A 16,185-nucleotide genomic window follows, 5' to 3' on the forward strand; every position below is an offset into this window, starting at 1 on the left:
TCAACTAGTTGCTTCTTCAAAATTCATCATCTAAAACTTGTCCCAACAATATGGGGTTGGTAATTTCTTTTTTTTTTCTGTAAACCATTGAAGAAAATTTAAAGACGGAAGCGCTGCATCCATTTGATCACTACAAAGTAAAAGCTATATCCATTTATGGAGTCAATTTTAAGTTACTACTACAGTGCTTACTAATCGATGATCCCTTGTTAAGTATTTGGGCCAACCAATGCATGTGCACCATTTCTATCATGCAAAACAGGCGGTGTTGTATTACTCTCTTCAACAAGATATTAGGTTGGCAACATCCAGAAACAGCAAAATATCAGGCACAAGTTCATATTCAACGAAAGGATAACTGTGTACAGACCACAATACAATGTTAGGGCATCTCTAAATCTGCAACACTTTTGAGTAGCACCAAGTCAATGCAAGAACCTATTCATGGGCAGCCCGTCAGGCTCATTGGGTCAGGCACATTCAAATTTTGGCAAACCTGAACCCAAGCGCGGCGTCACAGCCCATGAACAGGTCTTCCTACAGTAAGATCACTCAATCTTCATGGACCTCAAGCAGAAAACTCAGAACTTCAAGCGCAAAGGTGGTTACTCATACAGATCATACATAGAACAGTGCCATGAACTTGTAATTCTTCTCTACCTCTTTTTAAAACTTTGCATTCTCCACGTGAAAGGGTAATCTTAAAAGATATGTATAGATAAATTTTAATAATTTTCCTGCCACAGAAAGCAAGAGGAAAAAATAAGCATGCAATTTGATTAGGAAAAATTCAAATAAATCACATTAAATTCTCAATGAAAAATGAAGAATGAGGGACAAGATGGAGCTGGTGAACTACAGACAAAGGTAAAAAACACACAAGACAAAGCATGATATGTGTGTATGTACAACCATGAACTTATTCCATATAACTACATATATTGTCCATGAAAAAGAAAAGACGCTGCATGGAATAAGCATGATTATAGATGACACAGGTATAAAAGCAGCCCTATAATTTACAACTGACACATTCGAAATACAAACATGCATTCAGAGAAATACAGATACGCCTTCAGAGAAAACACCCTAGCAAAGTGGTTTAATTCTACTTTCAGCTGGGTAAAAAGGACTGCCAATGGGATAGCAGGTGTATTAGCAAAACAGGGAGTTGACAGGCCTCTATTGTTTTGGGCAAAGTTGTAGCATGATGTAATGTGGGGAGGGAAATTCCTTTAATGACTGTACTAAACTCATGAATTCTTAATGAAAATTTTACTGATAAAAAAAAAAAAAAAATCTAGGACTGACACGTTTATAAGGGCCAAACACAACTATAAAGTGTTCGACATAATAGTCAGCAAACCCAAAATGCTGCAATATTCATCCAATCAATTTCACATATTTTGGTTCATGTTTCTAAACTTACTAAGTTTATTCAATGGTGCAACACAAAGCAATACTCGGAAATAACCAACCTATCTCTTTGAACCCATAAAAAATATTAAAAAAAAAAAAACTCCATTTCCACCCTTTTATTCACCAACTTGCTCAAGGCCTCCACAACTACCAAATAAGCATGGGAGAGAGGAGATCGTCTTGTCTCAAACCCCTCGAAGCATTAAAAAATTGAGTTGATACCACATTCACCAAAGCTAAAAAGAAGACTGACCAAATACATGCAAACATCCAGCTCCTCCATTTTCCTCAAAGCCCATTCTCCTCATAACTTCTTCTAAAAAAACCCATTCTACATGGTCATATGCCTTCCCCAAATCAACTTTGCAAATCACCCCACCCTCCCCACTTCTAATTCTCACATCCACACATTCACTTCCAATCAAGACCCCCATAGTTTTCAAGGCACCAAGGCAAGTCTAGGTGACAGGGGGGGCGCCTTGTTGCCTAGTCAACTAGGTGATGGATTTTTTTCAAGTAAAAAACATATATCCTAGGGTAGTTCCCCATAACCCCATTTCCTTAACAATTATCCATAATTTTCACAAGAAAAGTATGAACTCCATGTTAAAATATTAGAAAATCAACATGTTCATGAGAAGAAAAAGGAAAAAAGAAAAGAAACTTCAAAAAATATAGGGGTTGAATCCCTATTTTTTTATAGGAAATGAAGAAAAGAAAAGGTGGAAGAAGAAGAAGAAAAAGAAGAAGTGTTGATTACACAAAATTTCAAGTTCTTCCTTACTTATTGGTTCAGGTTTTGCAGTCTTTGAGGGTTCACTACAGCATTTAACAATGCTTGTGATGATTAAACCCCAACAAATAACAAAATAACAAAAAGAAATTAGTATATAAACACACAAAATGGATATTTTAGTTTAATAATGTCTATTTAATTATAATCTTCAAAAAATAAGAATACAAAAGTATTTTATAACACAATGTAAAAAATTGCTTGGCGATTAGGTGAGCCAAGCCTCCAAGGGCCCTTGTCACCTAGGCATCGCCTTGACAACTATGCAAGACCCCATCTAAAAGTATGAAAGCACCTTGGCAATAATTTTATATGGGCTGGAAATCAGGCTTATAGGCCTAAAGTCTTTCATCCTAACAGCAGCATCAACCTTCGGAATAAGGTTGCATTCGCCTTTCTAATTTCTTCTCCACCCACAACTCCCTAAACATTTCCAGCATATCTTTCTTAACAATATTCCAGCACATCTTGAAAAAAGCAATGTTGAACACATCAGGCCCAGGAGCCTTTTCCCCCTTCCTTTTTTTATAGAATTCCACACTCCCTCCTCCTCCTCAACCTCCCCCTCCAGCCACTCCTTTAAACCCTCCTCAAATTGAAAAGCCACAACTTCCATCCTCTCATAATGTCATCTTTTAAAAACGAATCAAAGATGTCCAAGGTCTTGACCCAGTTCACCACCCTAATAGTTATACTTTCAATAACTGCCTCTTTGGATAACTTTCTTTCATTAGAAACTCTGTTGTTCCTTTCTTCCATATGGTCCATTTTGACATCCCTCTCCATCAAGGGCAATTTCCCCTATTACTTTGTCAGTTTTCAGTCCTTTGGGCTGTTACTCTCAGCCCACCTCATGGGTGAATAGGTTCTATTTCCCATCTTCTATATCATTAATAACAAATCTCTTTGCTCCTACCATTGATCCCAAACAGGCTCACATTCTCTATCAGAATCTTGCATTTCCTCTCTCCTTTTTTGACTTTCCCTTAGCCCTTCTAGAACCATCAACTTACATTGAATCACTTTCAACTAGATTGTTGCACTTTAGTCAAAAAGAGACGATTTCTAACCAAAATTACCAACTTTGATCCATTGACTTTTTGGCTTACATTTTTATCAAAGATCCATATTATAAATAAAAAAAAAAATCACTAGATTATATACTCAAAACACAACTAGACAGATCTCTGTGGTGCATCATCATTAGATGTATTAATCATGTTTGTTAGAAATGCGGTGCAGGGGTTGAAAGAAAGGAAAAAAAAAGTCATTGAAGGAGAAAAATTACAAATTCGGGGAAAGGCTACAAGTTTGGGGGAAAGTTGGCTTTTGGTGCTCTAGCCATTCTTGGGGCCCACAACTCTCATTCCAACCCTTCTAGACCCTCCACTCCACCTCCTCCAACAAATATTCCTCCATGAAGATGGCTGTCTCATTCCAGAACCCCAGAGTAACACAGATCTTCTTATTTTCCCTAACATAATGGGCTTCTTCAATGTCTAACAATAGCATTCCTTTCAAACAAGGCAGTCATATTGTTTTCCTGTTTCTTATTTTTTCATGCGATATTAATAGCATTTTTAAAATTCAAAAAGAATCATATCATATCCTATGCTTAATTATTATTTATTTAAGAACTAACATGATTCACAAAAGAAAAATTATTTTCATAGTTATGAATGAACAATTTACTTGTAGTTTGGCTATTTCTGATTGCTAGATGCAAATTTGGTATGAAGCTGGAACATCAAAAGCTATGTAGGAATTAGGAAATATATTTTTTTGAAGGTAAATAAAGAAAAAAAAATTATATTAGGAAGAAACAAGAAAGGAGATTACAATGGGTGATAAGGGATCACCCCTGAAAAGAACAAAACACCCTGCCACCCCAACATTCCACAACTTAAAACATAAAACAACCTAGACAAAACTCTCGAACCACCTACTAAAGCCCAGATATGTCCATGCCTGACCTCCTTCCTGAACCCCCTCTCAAAAAACCTGGTCATTTGAACAGACTGCCCAAAACTCCCCATCCCCTACCAAGCAAAAACAAAATCACTTCAGACCTTCGTCGGTTGAAACAACAACCTCTTTTCTTCTCTTCAAAGCTTCTTCTGTCTTCATAGTCCTCTTGTTAATTCCCACTCCAAATAGACCTCCCTTTTAACCTTGCAAAAGCCTTTGAAACGGGGACAACTCGATAATTTTTATGATGTTGTTTAAATCTTTTAACTGGATTGGACAGTTAATGTAATTTGTTTGGGCAACAGGAAGTAGTTATGCCCTCCAAGTTACCACACATGTAACATATGTTATACTCTGTAGTAATTTCTCTACACAGACTATTGCAATCATCACTACTTTAAAATCTCTTGAACTTCCACAGAGAAAACAATTTTTTCCTCAAATCCCCAAAAAAAATGTGCCGTTTCAAAATTTTGCAATTTTTTCTATAAAATTTCTGATTATTTGAGTATTGAAATTCCAGAAATAAAAATTGGAAGCCCTGATTCTAATTCCGTGATTATCAATTGAGAATGAATACCATATACAACAAAACAAAGGAACTAGAGAAGCTATTGTACCACAAGAACAACCAACTTTTAAGTGCAAATAGATAAAAGCAATGAAGAGGACAAGGGAAATTACCTGTTTAAACAGTGTGCTGTACAACACAAAAGAAAATCTGAGCAGCCAAAAGCCCCTCAGAATAAGAAAATGTTGAAAATGATTGCAATTTTCCTTCTGCTCTTTTAATTTAGCATACTTTCTTCTCTAAGAACCTTGCGTTCTATCAACTTCTGATGTAACCTTGTAGCCTCTTCTGGCATACCAGAAGCAGCTATCCCTTTAATAAGAGTGGCATAGATCTTCTCGTCGGGCTTGCATCGACTCAATATCATCATTTCTAGAACTTGGATTGCTATATCAACCTTGTTATTTTTGCATAATCCCTGGATTACGACATTGTAAGTACTTGTTCTGATCCTATGATTTCTCCTACCCATCTCCTTCAAGACTTCCACAGCCTCCACAACTAAATCCCCCTGGCAAAATCCTCCAATCAATGAACGATGAGTAATATCATCAGGACTTATCCCATTCTCAATCATCTCACTGTACAGCCTTGTTGCTTTCTTCATATCACCTTTCTTGGCTAAACCATCAATGACAGTATTATAAGTGATTAGAACAGGAGAACAGCCAATGGCAGCCAAACAATGAAGGATATGCAAAGCCTCATCTGTCATTCCCTCTTTACATAAAGCTCCCAGAAGAGTATTGTAAGTGATGATGTCAGGAGAACAACCCCGACAAACCATTTCATCTAAAAAGTCAATGGCCCGATCCAGAAGCCTGTGTTTACAGAGACCATTGATCAAAATATTGTAAGTAACAGTAGTGGGAGGATTTGAAGTCTCATTCATGATTGAGAGGATCTCATCCACATCATCCCAACACCCGCGACTGCAGAAACAATGAAGAAGCGTGTTGTAAGTAATAGCATTGGGTTCCATCCCATGTGATAAAAGATTAAAAATCACCAAAGTTGTATCTTTGTACTTCCCTTCCTTGCAAGTAGAATTAACTAGGGAATTATATGTCACAATATCAGGATAACAGCCCTCAACTGCCATGTCCTCTAACACCTCCATAGCCCGTTCAGCTCCATAGTACTTGCATACTAGCTCTATAAGCACAGTATAAGTGATCAGATATGGAGGACAGCCCTTTCTCAGTTGATCCTTCCAAAACCCAATTGCCTGATCAAACCTACCATGTTCAAACATGCAGCGAAGTATGGTGTTATATGTAATCACATCTGGAGGACAACCACTCAAGCTCATGTCATCTAAGAGATCAACTGCAGACTTCAAGTATCCTTTCTTACAGAAGCCACCTACTAACATGTTGTAAGTGATAATATCTGGCAGTCCACCAGACATGATCATAATCCTCAGGATATTTGCAGCCTTGTCAATCCGATCAACTTTAATCAAACCCCGGATTATATTTATGCATGTGGGAAAGTGGGGAATCTGGCTTTTACGTGCCATCAAATCAATCAAATTTGATGCTTCAGTGAGCTTCCCCTTGCTGGAGAAACTATGAAGGACATCGTTGTTGGTTTCTTCATCATTTTCAACAAAAGGTCCATCTAGACACAACAATGGTGAACTTGGTTGCCTCTTTACAGATCTTTCAAAAGTCCGGTCATCCTTTCTACCCTCATTGCCTCTGTCGATGCAGATACTTCTCTGCTGCCCTATGCAATGTGGCAGAAAAGTATATCCTCCAGAAGAAAAACCTGCCTGCCATTGTAGGCAAGATCCAAGTTTTCCCTTGCCCTTGATAAAGCAATTGATGTGAAATGCAGATACCCTAGTCCACGAATACCGGCCAATGCCATGTTTAGGATTGAAATGGTTGCGGCTCAAATGCATTCCATGGAGAAAAAGCATACCACTTGTAGAATTCTGTGAGAAAATTGTGAACTCCATCTGTACTGAACTCCAATGGCTTGCAGAGATGAATAAACGGTGCTTCCGTATTCAGAAACTTTTCTTTTCAACCCTATCAAAGCAAGCACAGATTCAACTAGTTTCTTACGAGAAACCCCATGAGAAGTCGATATTCAAAAAAACCGACATGAGACTCCTGAAATCAAGAACACTGAAGATTTAGAACTTCTAAGAAAGAGGAATGACTAAAAATACCATTTTCCTATCCACTTAAGATATTAACAGAAAGCATTGAAACCTATTTTTAAATTTTCCACAAAACTTTGAGAGAATATTTGAGTTCTACTACACGAAGAAACATGAAGTTGGGTGGAAAGACAAAGGTCAAAATCGGAATTAGAGAAACACGAACGAATTCGGAAATCCAGTTCTAACCTGTACAAGAACTAAAAAATTAACAAGCTAAAATATGTTAGAAGGAAAACAGATAATGTTAACCAAGTCGTATAAATATGGTAGATTGTAATGATTGATTATTGATATCACATTAACAGAAAAAAGAAAAATTACAGAAAACAAGAAAGTTGTTTCAAGGAACAGGAGAATAAGATACTAAAAATTTCACTTGACCCTGGAGAGAGGAAGCTTACTCTTATCTGTTCTTCTGTTTGCTGTTTTTTATTGGTCTCTACAGTGGGGAAAGAGGGGAAGACAGAGTGGGAGACTTCTGTTTATTTTCTTCCCAGCTACTTGCGGCTATTGGGACGTTAATAACTAGGGCTCGCAAAGGGAGTCCAGATCTCCTGCCCACGTCTACCCGATGTAACATCGCAGTCACACATCACACATGAAGAACTCATAATAACGTGGCATTTTTAAATATTCTCTACAGCATAATTGTTGGCCCTACGGGGAGATGTTCTCAATCCACGGGGTAGTATGTTGTAGGTAGACGTGGATAGATAATCCGGAGGAAGGAGAAAAGTGTGATAGACGGATCAGATAAGCTTAACCATTGATTGTGGGCCCTTCTCATAACTACTTTGTCCCACGCCCAAGGAGAATAAGAGACCATATTGCCCCCCCACATGCACATCTCAGCGTGCATTGGGATCAGAAGTTGTGACTTGGAGATGTTTCAATACATGGTTGTAGGGCGCAGATGTGAATTTGAAAGGAAAAATTGGGAGTTCAAATCAGCCCCCCTACAACGTCCCACAATGCATCCCCACCGTGTACCGAAACATCTCCCGATGATAACATCATCATTAATTAGCTACTCCAATAACTCCACTTAGACTGTCTTTGGGCTAAACCTATAAAATTATCGTTTTCGATGTATTGATGTAGCCCCACTTTAGGTGGTCACTTCATCCAATTCAAGGTGGAGCCGCAACAATGCATCGAATGATCTAAGTGATATGTCTTGGTCTTGGCTAACACCATCTTGGTAACCTCTTTCTATAAATAAACGAGAATAGAGATGCATTCCAAATAAGGCTATAGTTGAACCGAGCTCTAAACGAATAGTTCATAATCGGTTTTGATTAGGCTCAAATTGAGTTTGATTTTAATAGAGCTCGCATCTAGGGGAGGATTTGAGTCGATTCGAGCCAAATACTTGGTTATTCGAGCTCGGCTCGCTGAAACTATATTTGGCTCCAGCTCAAGCTAGAGACTTGAGCTCGAGCTCGACTCGGTTTAAAGCTCGCAAGTTCGAGCTTGGCTCAGCTCGAGCTCGATTGAAGCCAAGTTCTTTTCTAAAATAAAATTTATACATATAAAAGTACTTTTTATTTTACATACAAAAAATTAAGAATTATAAGAATTATTTACTATTATACAAAAATAAAAATATTATATATAAAAATTCTTATATATAATAAGAATTATTTATTATATATATTTATATGTATGTATGCATGTATGTATGTAATAAAAAATATTTATTTATTATACTAGGTCCGTGAGCCTCTCGAGCCGAGCTTCACTAGGCTTGATTAGCAAACTAGCCTATATATCACTCTCGAGCTCGACTCGAAGCTCTATTTAAACTGAATCGAGCCGAGCTTTTCACGAGCCAAGCTTGAACAGCTTGTGAGAAGCTCGGCTCGTGGTCACCCCTACTCGCACCAAGTTTGAGCTTAACTAATAAAAAGTTTGGCTCAAAAGCTTTGTGATCTTAATTCGATAAACACATACATATGTACATGTGTATATATTATAGAATATAAAAAATATTTTATAATATATTATAAAAAATGTATTATTTATGTAAAATATATTTCATATTCTATATAGTATAAGAATATACTACATGTTATAAAAAATATATCATATATACAAATAAAAATATATTCATTTTGAACATTCGAGCTGAATTCTAACTCATCGAATATTTAATTGAATGAGCCTGAGCCAAAAAATATAGTTCAAATCAATTGAGCTCAAGCTCGAACTCGAACTAGATATTATTTTAGTCAAGCCAAGCCAATATGTGCCAAATTTTGGCGCAAATGGAATCTCCTACAAACAACAATTTATACATACTCTAAAAACACAAGCATTCAATAGGAAATTAGGAACACCTCCCCTGAATTTATTGCATGTGTACAGGAGATTTGGGCTCGGCAAATCCTAGTTGACATTGAATTCCATACTTGTATGTTTTCATTCATGGGAAGATGTTACCAATGCATGACTTTTTTGTGAGGATATTGTGAAGATGGTGTAAGGATGAAATCCATATTCATTCTGTCTACCCCAATCTTGTAAACTCATGGTCATGGACCCCCTCCCCCCTCAAAATAAATAAATAAAATGCACAAGATGTCTAAACTATGTTATTATTGTTCTAGCAATTTGACCCAATTTGTCAAAATTCTTGTTGCAAATGACTATGAAGAGGGAGGGAAATAAGTAGAGTGTAGAATGTGATGAGAGGAAAATAGATGAATTTAGATGTGAAACTCAATACCAAGGTTCAAAGTATCATAAGTATTGCATGGTATTGTGTGTATACAAAGTTATCAAAACTACACGACAAGGGAGTAGCCTATCCTCCACCCCCTACTGCCCCCCCCCCCAAACCCTGATGGCAGTGGACTTTGATCCCAGGTCTCTACTACAACGGGATAGAGATTATACCAATTGGTAGTTAGAGATATTAATAGTTTGAAATATCAACATTTATCTTAACAAGTCTATCTATAAAATATAATTTAAAAGTGTGTTTCTTGTTAGAAACACATGACATGGAATTTATGTATTCTGCCCATTCATGTTTTGAACATTGGCCAAATACATGTGGCAACATTATATAATAAGGATAAAGATAAAAATATTGTATAAATAAATATAATAAATACGATATATTATATATAGTATTTATGTTTATATAAATTATATAAAGCGGATACTTGCCTAGGGTTTTGTGCAGATCATAAAAGTTAAATTTGATAAGATATTATTAACTTATAGCTTTTACCTTACACAGGTGCATAGCAATTGCCCTCATACTAGTTTATGTGTTTGTATGTGTAAAATCTATATATATAATAGAAAGAGGAAAGTGGGGAAGTGAAGGGTCCTCTCATGATAGAGCTCACATGTGACTTCTCATACTCTCTTTTCTTGCACATGTGTATATTTGTTTTTAAATGAAATCATTAAAAAATATAACAACGCAAAATTAAAACCCTCATAGGTATTCATTGTCTATCATAAAATTCATATCTCTCTCTCTCTCTCTCTCTCTCTCTCTAATAGTCAATATTTGTAATATTTCCCCTCCCCATTAAATCCCTCTTTTCCTCTTAAATGTATTTTAATCACTTTTGACCCTATCTAATAAAGTAGGGGTGTTAATTAAATGGATTGAGATAGGTTAAGGGCCAACCTAAATATGAATCCTAGCTTTTTTCCTAAACTAATGTCAAAACCCAAATTCGCCCACCAATACATGAGGTGAACCATTTTTTCTTTTTATATAAAAGTCTAAAGAAACCATTTATCCTTTCCATGTGTTATTAGGTTTTTTCTATTATTAATTAATTTAGTGTAGATTTGTTCCATGAATTATTTTGGTTTAACAAGAAAAAAAAAAACACTTAACATGAACCTTTGGTTATCTTTGTCAATTAAATTTTGAAATTGTTTTTTAACTTGGTTATTGATCTCATGTTAAGCACATCTTTTTGGCTATATAATTTGAAGCTCAAAAACTAGAATAGGAAAGAAATTTATTTTTTCTACTATTCTATATGTAAAGAACTATAAATATATAAAAACTTTGATGAATCACTATTGCTTTGTTTTTTCCCTTCAAAATACACTTTTAGATAGCAGCCTGTGCACTACACGAGTCACCGCTAGTACTATATATAATATATATGTCATATCATTGTTTTAATTGTTGAAACTGGCGAATTATTAAATGAAAATTTAAGTTTGGGGACAAATGTCTTAGGTAGGGTGACATGTAAATTTAGGCCTTGTTCGTTTTGCGGTAAAAATGGTGATAAGTACGTGGGTCCCATGAAAATGCAATAATCCCATGTTTAATCACCACTACAATGGGGTTTGTAGTAGATTTTTTCCATTGAAGGGTGAATAAGTTACCTACCCACCTGTTGAAGATGTTAATCACTTTGTTTCTCATGCCTTTTATGGGCAATCATTGCACAAATCAAACGATGTATTTGTGATCTCTTGGCCAATGTTTTTCCATAAATCACTTGCCCAATGAAACGCTTTATCCAGGTAATGCAAAACAAACATGGCCATAGAATAATAGGATCTAAATCAATATACATTTACTCAATGTGACCATTTTTCGGTACCTTAGTTCAATAATTCATAACAAGGGAAAGATTGAGGAAGATGTCACCCAATGAATTTGATCAGGATGAGCAAATTGAAGGTGTGCATCTCGATTTTTATGTGATAGGCAAATACCACTTATACTAAAATAAATTTATATAAAACAGTTGTATGAGCAACTATATTGCATGTACTATGTAGAAGGGTGTTGGACAGTTAAGTAACAACATGTCCATAAAAATGAATGTGACATATATGCAAATGCTAGGATGGATAAGCGGAAAAAAATATAAATAATAGGATTATGAATGAAGTTATCCATAAAAATCTAAGAGTAGCTCTAATAGGTAAGAGAGAGAGAGAGAGAGAGTAGACTAAGATGATAGGGATGACAATTTAAAGGGAATTTTTTGGTACCTAACCTGTTTTGACACTAATAGGACCTGTTTATTAAAACCCTATAGGGTTTGGGACAAGTTTGGGTTTTGACTTTAGGGTATCCGACACCCGAACCCAAATACATTTAACGTGGGCACACACTTCCAACACCCGATTATAACACACATATATGTTTATTAAATATATCTTATATATGTTATGACAAATAAGATGCATAATAAAAAGAATTGGGATCAGATTCAAACCATTGCCCTTGTATACTATTAGATGCATCTTTAGCACTAGCCTACTATGCCATTTCTACATAAGAGGGTCATTACATTTTACTCACTTAATGTAAATTCAGGTGCAATATTCAAGTATGTACTGGAAAATGCAAACAATGTTGAAGAGGCAAATTAAAGAAATGTATATGAACTCTATACATGCTTTTGATACAAATAAATACAATGTAATATATATATAGAGAGAGAGAGAGAGAATTGTATATAATGTACAACTCTAATAGCTCTATGCATAAGAATCATGTATTTTAATAATTTATGACTCATGTGAAGTGTAAACTATCAAAATATCCAATGAAAATGTTAACATAACAAACTAATATTTCTACTATGATAATGTAAAAGGTTACAAAATTTAAAATAAATTATGTATAATAAATAATGGCAATATGTCATAGTAGAAATATTAAATTCTTATGAAAGTAATCATAAAAAATCTTTTAAGTGAATAAGAGATTATAGAGGTATAAGCATATATATAGAGAGAGCTAGTTTGATTGTAGATGAAGACATGGGTATTTGCAAATGGATATAACATGGTAGCTTATCAATGCTAATTTAGCAAGATATCATGGAGTGGGTCTGGTCTACTGTTAAAAATACTTATGTTAAATTAAGCAATTTGGGTTTAAATACCTTTACCAACATAATAGTTTTATATAGAACTTGTTTTAAAGACTTGAATGAAATTAAAATGAGATAGAGATAATTAATGTTATAAGTGGCGTATTAAATGTGTCTAGCTATGAAGCCAATTATGGTAATTAGTGTTAAATAGTCTAATATGGTGAGTTTATTAAGCATTAATTAAGGTAATTGAATTTGAACTTCAAATTTGACAAATGATACCAACAATGGAAATGTATAATCAGGTTTAGTAGGTTTAATGGGATTGGGGAATTTGGATGAAAAGTTAAATGGGTTTGGGATCAACGGTAGTAAGCAGGTTGGGGAATGAGAAGGGCAATTTTCACGAGTACCTTAAGTAACTACTTAACACAAGTCATATTCATATTTTTTAGGGTAAATTGTAGATAGGCACCTTCTATTTTAGGGGTAGTCTCACTTTAAGGCGTGAACTTCAAATGTAGCACTTTAGTACCTGAACTTTCAGAACTATGTTGGTGCGATCATATCATCACCTATGGGCTGATCCCAAAGAACTTCCATAAAATGTACATTTAAGTCCAATTCCGTTAAACAAGCATTATGATGAGGGTTAAAATTATGAAAATGCCCATGTTTTTATTTTTTCCACTATTCATCTTCTTATACCTTTTGGGCTTTGGACACAAACTAGTGGTGGCAAAGTAAGCTCACCCTATTCCATTCATTAGGGGTAGATCATTTCAGCCCGGTCCCAGGCTCACATCAAGCCTACAAATTTTAGGCTGGGATTGGACTTAATACTTCAAGTCTGGCCCGCATATATTTAAACTTACATATTTTGTGTATAATGTATACATATGTATACATGCTATTTTACATTATATTATATATTTTATATATAAATATTATAACATGTCATGTATAATTTATATTATATGTAATATTTTATATTAAATAATGTATAAAATAAGTTTATACATGTTATGTCATTTAATATAAAATATTATAGATATGTAATGTTTTATATATGAAAGACGTTGGCCCAAAATCAAGCCCGGTCTAGGCCCGTATAGACATGGGCTAGGGCTTATGTTTTAAGCCCGGAACCCCGTATCGAGTCGGGCCCGAGCCTAAGCTATAGCCCTTACCATAAGTGCAAAGCCTGGCCTATGACCACCCCTAGTTTAAATCCTACAGGGAACTTGTCTCTATCAAGGATAAGAAACAAGGATGGGGGAGTATAATCCCTACTCCAAACCTACCTTGTCGTCATTCATATGAACCTTTAATCTATTTTACTAAGTTAACAAACCATGAGTAAGACACAAGGTTCAAAGTATCAAAAACGCCAAGTGTATCAGAAAGGCAATTTTAAGAGACATATCGGGATGCGCCTTGGATATGCATAGATATGCTTGGAAACACTATAAATACTTTAATAAATCATAAAAAATGCATCAATAACACTAAATATAAGACCTCAATGAGGTGTATATACATTAAATTAATATATTTTAATGGTTTTATGAGGAAATATATTGTAGTTAATTATAATTTCATTAAAAATCTTATACTTAATTATAATTTATAAGTTATAATTCTCAAGTTTTAATGTTTTATGGAGTGGGAAAACCAACTCTCCTATCCAACCATAAAACATGCATTGGCACAACTTTTAAGTGAAAATACTAGCCGGGGGGCCTTGCTTCATAGGGGCTAATGGCAGCCGTGTGTATTTAAGATAATCAGGCCAGATGTGGAATCTGTTGGGTCCACATGTTTGCTAGATCTCTTTCTGTCTGAGTAGGTACAAAACAAACTTGGTTTTCTATGCATAGGCAAACATCTTATCTCTAGAACAAAAGTATCTCGGGAACCATTTCAGGAACTGATCCAATATCCAGGATATAGCAAATCAAATCTCACATATCACAGAAATCAACCACAAAGTATATGCATTGGGTACAATAGCCACAAAGTATATCCATAATACACTATTTACATGATTATACAAAATGGATCCAAAAAAGAATTTTTAGAAACCTTAGTTTGCAATTTCTTTGTCAATATCTTCGACTTTGTTGATAGTGAGCTGCTTTTGATTGCTAGGCATCATAGTTAGCTTGACATTGAAGAGATAGACATTATGTAAATACTCAACCATTTGTTCATTGATTTGATCTGTGAGACCCTACAAAGTGTAGAAGAAATATATATATATATATATATATATATATATATATATATATAATAATACAAAGTATTTAAAAAAAAACAATAAGTGTACTTGTTGTGTAAGGTCTAAGTTGTTTTGCTGTACAATTAAACAATTTTTCAGCTTTGTGTCCAAATATAACGACTGGCATAGAAGCTGTTGGTTCAGTTATTTTACTAATGATTTGACACTTATAATTTTAAGTTGTTATGATATTATAATTTATATTTTTTTATAAAAAATATAATAGTAAAATATTACCTTGGAGTTGTTAGACTAAGCTTCTTGCACCCTTTCGCATTTAAAAGAACTTATAATCCCAAAGTAACAAAAGAGCTAAGTGTGACAACTAATTAAAGCCTATTTCCAAGAACTGCATTAGGACATCTTTGACTCTGCATCTAATGGAAAGGCCATGGCTTGCTACTTTAAAATCCTGAGTTGTTCTTCAAGGTAATTGACATATTCACGTGAAGGAAGTTTAGTAATTTTCTAATGTAGTGCCATAACCTCTCCTTCTCGAGCAACTTCCTTATCAAGGCTATCTAATTTCCATTCAAAGTATTGGCATTCAATAAAGTTGACATCATCTATTTGTATGTGGAAAACTTTATTAATCCACTCCATTGCCTTTCCTGAAGCTTTTTTTTGCCCTTTTTCTAGAATGCTTGGAAATTCCTAAAAAATCCCAACCGTCCCCATACACCTCAAAGATAAGGGTGGCACAACACCCATGGTTATCCCCTTCAAGTTTCCATTGTGGGTGTGGCAATCTCATATTTTTAACCAAACGTTTCATGAGTTTTTTGAAACGTATTCTGTGCACAGTTTGTTATTCAAGTCCATATGGTTGTTGTAAATAAATCACATACATACAAACATAAAGATGAAATACCTCAGATTTAGGGTTTGGGATTTTGCCTAAAAAATGGCTAAATCAAGGAACAATTCAGATTTGCAATTTTTTTTTTATATGTACAAAATGCAGATTTTGTTTGGGGCTAATTTTTATAAGCCTTCGGAACAAATGCCGAATTCAAGTCTATACTTTATAGTTTATTAGAATTTTTAACTTTTTGCATGAATCAAATATGTCAAGAGAAATGGAAATTTTAATGACTCATACAGTATTTTTACAACCTAGACTACATTAAGGTAGCTTAAACCTCAACTCCACTT

The 16,185-nt window shown here is 34.8% G+C and overlaps 1 protein-coding gene across 1 annotated transcript; it reads right to left on the minus strand.

The window, feature by feature from the left end:
* Positions 1-252: 252 nt before the first annotated feature.
* Positions 253-7,502, minus strand: LOC104602861 (Pentatricopeptide repeat (PPR) superfamily protein). Its single transcript, XM_010266720.3, has 3 exons — positions 7,329-7,502; positions 4,865-6,874; positions 253-737 (listed from the first exon to the last, which is right to left on the minus strand). The coding sequence occupies exon 2, from the start codon at positions 6,715-6,717 to the stop codon at positions 4,969-4,971; it is 1,749 nt and encodes a 582-aa protein (XP_010265022.1). The 5' UTR covers positions 6,718-6,874; positions 7,329-7,502; the 3' UTR covers positions 253-737; positions 4,865-4,968.
* Positions 7,503-16,185: the final 8,683 nt, after the last annotated feature.

The sequence above is a fragment of the Nelumbo nucifera genome, chromosome 1 (genome assembly GCF_055504915.1).
Source record: "Nelumbo nucifera cultivar China Antique chromosome 1, China Antique-T2T, whole genome shotgun sequence".
Lineage (NCBI taxonomy): Eukaryota > Viridiplantae > Streptophyta > Magnoliopsida > Proteales > Nelumbonaceae > Nelumbo > Nelumbo nucifera.

Bases quoted from the DNA above. Each gene is read 5' to 3' on its own strand.
- LOC104602861 (XM_010266720.3), bottom strand. From the start codon at position 6,717: ATGGAGTTCACAATTTTCTCACAGAATTCTACAAGTGGTATGCTTTTT.